General features: G+C 49.0%; 3 protein-coding genes across 3 annotated transcripts; all 3 read left to right on the top strand.

The window, feature by feature from the left end:
* Positions 1 to 2013: 2013 nt before the first annotated feature.
* On the top strand, positions 2014 to 3787 carry Pmar_PMAR012327 (conserved hypothetical protein; the record flags this gene model as incomplete). Its single annotated transcript, XM_002787509.1, has 8 exons — positions 2014 to 2083; positions 2278 to 2354; positions 2400 to 2518; positions 2562 to 2674; positions 2717 to 2829; positions 2952 to 3022; positions 3326 to 3443; positions 3645 to 3787. Coding segments are annotated over 8 exons (824 nt in total), but the record flags the coding sequence as incomplete, so codon positions are not given.
* Positions 3788 to 3803: 16 nt separating this feature from the next.
* On the top strand, positions 3804 to 3954 carry Pmar_PMAR012326 (hypothetical protein; the record flags this gene model as incomplete). The annotated part of the gene is made up of 1 exon (XM_002787508.1): positions 3804 to 3954. A coding segment is annotated over one exon (151 nt), but the record flags the coding sequence as incomplete, so codon positions are not given.
* A 38-nt stretch (positions 3955 to 3992) lies between these two features.
* Pmar_PMAR012325 (hypothetical protein) lies at positions 3993 to 4286 on the top strand (the record flags this gene model as incomplete). Its single annotated transcript, XM_002787507.1, has 1 exon — positions 3993 to 4286. A coding segment is annotated over one exon (294 nt), but the record flags the coding sequence as incomplete, so codon positions are not given.
* Between the last annotated feature and the right edge of the window lie 1896 nt (positions 4287 to 6182).

The raw sequence follows: 6182 nt of genomic DNA, 5'->3' as shown, positions 1-6182 counted from the left end.
AAATGGTTGGTAAAACACCTACGCATGGAGGAATTCAGCAAATCTTGCTGGGTACTGATTTCCGCGATTTGGTATGATTCATGAGTATACGGGTTTTGCCTAGTCGTCGAAAGACACAGATTATACCACCAGACAAGAGATTATGCAACCAGCAGAGCGAAGTGGCGATTAAAGACTATTTATGCTTAGTCTTTAATCGCCATAAATTTTATGGAGTCCATAAATTGATGACTCATCACTGTTTCACTCTTTTCATTCATCCAGTCATGTAACATTACTAAGCCCGATTCAGTTTCTTAACAGTATTGAGTTTATATCAGTGGATAACAAATATGGTTCCAAAATATGCGGGAGATGATACCAGAATCTTTACTTGAGAATCTCAAGTTGAGATTATTCGATTCGTGCTGAGATATACCTATGCGCTTCTGCGAGGGCTAGACTGTTGTCCATGCAATCCAGAGCATGGTGAGCAGAGTGTTCGAGACCCAAACTCAAACCAGACTCAATTGACTGCTCGTACCCGGTATGACATACCGCCTCTCACAGACCTTATGAGAGGCATAACCCCTGACCTGAACAATCCTAGACACGGGTATAGGATGGTCAGTGTAATCCACCATAGTATTAGAGCTCTTACCACTTCTAGTCAGTACCATGAATAACTTATTGAACTCAATATCTGTCACTTGACAAATACCGTATACTATCCCTCAGCTGTTGATGGAAGCGTAGCCACTAGCGGGTATACAATAATAAAAACGTATACCTTAGACCGTGACCTAAGTCCAGGCTCCAAGGGAAGATTCAAACTTCAGAACCAACCTTGAAACTTAAAGTGCGTGACACGCCCGCGTTCACGCATGAATAATAGACAACACGCATGCAAAGACCATGATTCGTACAAAGCAATATAACAGCCTTAACACAGTAGAACCGTAACGAAATGATATCATACTAACGGTATAGCATGGTCACACGTTAGCAGGGCTCCGTACTCTGCACTGAACCGCACAGTATACGGCGTATACTATACGCTAGTGTGGCCACGAGTGTTTCTTTTCGGAGCCGCTCGCTCGCGGTGGCAACGAAAATCCCATGGTCATCTGTCGGAAATTATCTGATATGATGATCCATCATTGATGAACACCTCATCATGAACTTCAGTATCACCTTCGAGAGTCTCCAACTAAGAACTAACTAAGAACTGCCAAGTTGACGCAACCGTCATCCGCGGAATTCCGTCATGCCATGAAAATCAGCAAACACGTTTCAGCGACAAGTTACGGTGAGTACTGGTTGTAAACTGAATACGCACAAGTTTTAGGCAAATTATGCTTGTAGAATAGTTTTCATCTATTAAACTGATTCATTGGCGAATTCCGAATGACGCCATTCACGACGAGGAATACGCTGATCCCTAGTTTAGTTTGGCTGTGTTGAAAGGATTCGCCTAACAGTGCCAAAATTATGGTCCTATCCTGGGGCCTATTTCACAAGCGTCCTAATGTTAGGATTTTAACCCATTAGGATGCAATTTAAGGATAAATGGCGCTCACAAGGGTCCTTTCCTTAGGTTGGGTTAGGACTTTAGGACATTAGGATCCTTACCGTTAGGATTTAGGATATTAGGATGCCTTTATCCTCAAAAACAGGCTGTTAGGACGCTCGGCTTTCACAAGCTATATTTTTAAGGAAATTTCCATCCTAATGGTAAAGTACCTCGGAGGGTACTTTACAGGGTCTGCTTGATCTCACGCAACCTCATTTAACCAACCTCAATGAGGACCCTATGTTGACGGGTGAGAATAGCAGGAGAGGAGGCAACGCTCGGTGAGTGCTCAGAGAAATTCTTTTACGCCTTTACTGATGGGGACAACTGGTTTGGTGGGAAGAAGAGGAGGGGGAGTATAGAGAGCTCAGAGGGGGATGATGAGGATCTCCGAGGGCCGGCGAAGTATCTTCTAACAGGTGCTGGCTTCGTGCATAGGTCCGTCAGTTTGGGCGAATCCTATGGTGCTCATCCCTCCTGGTAAGATACCTCGTGTGCATCACTGTGAGGGACGGAGAGGCAACCATAAGGGTAGGATCAGTCTTGGCTGTGGCTCGCTCCTGCTGGTCATATCAGGCTGATAAAGAGGCCTATGCTGGCCAGGCGTTTCGCTATCTCAATGGTGATGTGATTCCGCATGGGGTAGGGCGAGGATAAGCTGTGTATCATGCACGAGTCGATCCAGGATCCCCTCCCATTACACCATGGAGACCGCGTCGTCCTAGGTCGTCAGAATAACTACAACTTCGTATATGTGGACCCTAGGGAGGAGAGTGGGCAGGAGCTGATAGAGCATGGCGAGGTGGTGGTGGTAGGGGGAGAGGAAGGAAGTAGAAGTACGGAGTAGGTGAGCTATGAGGATTGCATGGAGGAGTTGGCGGCCAAGCAGGGTGATGTAAGCAGTGGGTACATGAGGAGGAGAAGTGTGGCTGAAGCCGAGACGACGGAGAGGAAACGACAGGAAGAGTAGGTCGGTTAGGGTGTGTGGTGGTGATGTGGTTTGGGGTAGATACGAGATGTCGATACGGGAGGCTGAAGAGGCGAGGGCGAAGGCTGATGCTGAGGCTAAGGCAAGGGAGGAGGAATATGAGGCTAGGCTGCAGGAAATGCAGTCGCAGAAGGGTGATAGTAGTGCGGTGGTGTGGTAGTGGTAGGTGATATTAGGGGGAGAGGAAGAGTTGCAGAGGTTGAGGAGGCAGTTGAAGTCTGAGAGGAAGGAGGCGGAGAGGGAGAGAGAGGCTATGATGAGGAAACAAAAAGGGTTGGAGGAGGCAGAGGTGTGCAGGAGTGGGGAAAATGATGGTATAGTATCTTCACGAGTCCAGGCGGAGCGAAGATGGAAGGAGGTCGACTCGAGAGTTCTTCATGAGCGGTTGATGCTGACGATGCCCCTGTGTAGGGAAGCAACGCTGATAGCGAAGGAGATGGCCAGGCCTTATACGTGATGAGGGATGCCAAGAAAGACGCCTTGTAGGAGTCGTGATAATAGGTTCAATACGGTACTGCATGTGAAGTCAGTGAGATCATCAGAAGGCGCAGAGAGGAGGACCACTGAAGTCTTGGTCGGTGTTGACTATCGAGGTGTGTCTGCTCATCCACCCCCTCGTAGTAGTGCTAGCAGGTCTGCGAGTTTATGGGTGGACTCCTGAGACGTTGGAGAATCGGGTGTTCTTGATGAGGGATATGTTCGACACGTGGTGTGAGGAGGGCCAACGCTATATAGATGAGCACGTCTTGTTCCCTATGCTGTCATTCATGTTGTTATGTCTCCAGGCTCCAGGATAAGGATGACCCTTTCGGGGATCCTGTCTTTTTGGAGAGGGAGGTAGGCATAGCACGGATCTCCCTGGAGTCTCTCACGATGCAGTTAGAGAACGAGCTGGATGCCAAGGTAGGGTGACGTGAGCTCTTTATGAGCAGTACTGGGGTAGGTGATGTCGTCATCAACAGGATGCCCGGTAGCCTACCGGCGGTAGGGACACTCAAGTGCGCTGTGTGGCCTCTGTCGAAAGATGGTAGTAGTACTACTGTACCCGATGAGGAGGTGGGGGAGGAGGACTGAGGAGATCAAGGAAGACTCTCTCGTGGTCAGATAGTGGAGGAGTCATCACAACTCGTCGGGCAACCATTGTCCTTTCGTTTGGTGGTCAAGCAGGCATCCTGTCTCACTCCAAAAGAGCTGGCGAACAACGTAACGGTCCGCTATAGGTGGCAGTTGGATGATGAGGATACCATGTGGGTATTGCCGCAGGCATAGGGCGATTTCTGTGACATTCAGTATTCGGATGAAGGGATCGGCTGAGGACGTCTTCGTCTTTGATTATGAAAGAGATATCCATCTCACACCTTGTTTAACGCGAGAGATGTTATCTATCCTTCAGGAGGAAGCAATTGCTCTTGAGGTGAGGATGTTGCTGTGGACATGGAGTAGATAGCTCAGGTGTATGGAGAATCGGCAGCGGCAGTTGAGGCTGAGAGGTTGAGGGAGGAGGAGAGGCGAGAGAGGAATGAGAGAGCAGTCAGATGGGCCACAGAGCAAGGTCCAGCGACAACTCGATCCATCGGTTATGCGCAGCAGTTGCCTGGCGAGCCGATGCGGCAGGAGAGTGGATGGGTTATGCAGAAGTCTCCATCGGCTGCAGAGGACATGCCTACAACTTCAGAAGTTGATGCTGCGTCATCGTCCATGAAGCCAGCTGAGTTCAAGACGTCGATGATGTCTCGCTGTTGCCATGTACAATGAAAACCTCCGCATTGTGTGCATCTCACGTAGTTGTGTTTTAGCCTGTGAATAGGTGTGATACTAGAGTTTGGATTCGGGATGGCGCATGTGACCAACGGCCACTGACCATGATAAAAGGAGGACCTAATCCGAGATTCACAGGGTTGCGTAGTGACTACGCCGTGGTCACCGCGGTTAGCGTGGGCCTAGGAATGACGAGTGCACAGGATGAGTACCTGTGCTCGACGTATCTGACGGTTTCAGATTCCGTAACGGTCACCAAGGAGTGTACTGGGGCCTATTTCACAAGCCCTCATAAGGAGCAAAAATTGTAAGGTACCTTACGGTTTTAAGTGTTCATTCAAGCTTTCCGCGTGCATAATAGTAGTTGTACCGCACAACCACCGTACTAGCCATTTGCCCTGACCCGTACAACTTGTCAGGGCAAATGGCTTACAGTAGGACTTTTGAGAGAGCTCTATCGAAGCACTGTGTCGAGTTGTTAATGCGCGTCCGTATGGGTTTAGGTGCTCCTCGTGCTCCTTATTGGGGTTCACGAGATGCACCTTGAATTTAGGAGCATAAAGAGCATGAGGTGGAACTGTAGTGAAAGCGCCTCGCGTAAGGTGTAAGGCTCCTTGCTCCTAAATTCAAGGTGCACCTTAAGGAACGTTTCTTGTGAAACAGGCCCCTGAGCCTAACTGTCCTCAAATTGAGTGAGTTCGATTCAGCCTCGGTTATAATCCCTAGGTTGGTACGTCTTGTACTGGTTCTCTGGTCGAAAATAAGAGTCCAAGCTCGTAAATGAAATCTATGAATTTGGAAACGCAAGTTCTAATTCGTCTAACACACGACCAATTTCGACCAATTAAAGCTCCGGGATGCCGCATCCCTACGGGTCGTAGCCGGTTCTCAAGCTCACCTTAGTCCAAGACACAGCGCGGACTTGGATACTCATGCTTATATCATCTGAGTCGTCGTCATCCTCGTACGACTGTTCCAGTTGGTTGAGCCTAACCTGCTTCACGAGCTCGTCTTCAGGGAACATCGGATTCCCCGAGTCTCGGGGCCCGAGAAGACAAACGGTGTTTGAATGATTCAAGGGAAGATGCCCGCCCCACACGGCACTGCGCGCTTTTGATGAGCGCGAATGGAGTTCCCCGTCGCTCCGCTCAATCGCGAGTAAACCCACGTTATGAGCCCAAGTTGTCGATGATATCATTCACGGTGAAGTCCACAAGATACTGAAAGGCTCGAAACTCTACCTCAGTAACAAGCACCAAGGGATGAGCCGTGAAGACCTGGAAGCACGTGGCAGGGCTGCCTTTCTATTGCTGCTAGCACCAACCTGTAGCCAAAAGTTGGGTATTCTCTCTAATATTCGAGCCCGGGCTCGTATAACGGCAGCTTTTGACAATCATATTCTCGTTGTACCTTGATCGAGTGGCCGAAACGATACTATGAACACTCGGGTTACTCGAATGGGCTCGCGACAACATTCCTTATCTACAGCATCCAAGGCAGTCTGCGAATCTTCTAGCTCTTCCATCAAAGAGGGCCGACGAGATCGTTTTTCGTCCTACGTCGAGCTTGTTGGATCACTGAATGCCGAGGTTCGTTTCATGCGACGGTTTATGCACACAAGCTTGGAAGGGAAGCGTCGAGAGAATCTACTGTGAACTTCTAAGGGCATCTGATGACCCTGCCAAGTCGGCCAACCCTAGTGGCAGCCTAGAAATCTCCTGTATGAGCTTCTATTCTGTCGCGCCCTGAGTGGAGATCAACCAACAGAGAATTTGGTATACGCTTTTCCAGGAACACGTCAGATAAATTTTGCTCTCATCTCTCGATTCAGTGGAGTAGATAAGGACTAGAGTTGGGAGCTATGAAAGGACGAGACACAAGGTG

This window comes from Perkinsus marinus (assembly GCF_000006405.1).
Source record: "Perkinsus marinus ATCC 50983 genomic scaffold scf_1104296929318, whole genome shotgun sequence".
NCBI classification, from domain to species: Eukaryota; Perkinsozoa; order Perkinsida; family Perkinsidae; genus Perkinsus; species Perkinsus marinus.
This window is presented reverse-complemented; position numbering and strand designations above follow the sequence as displayed.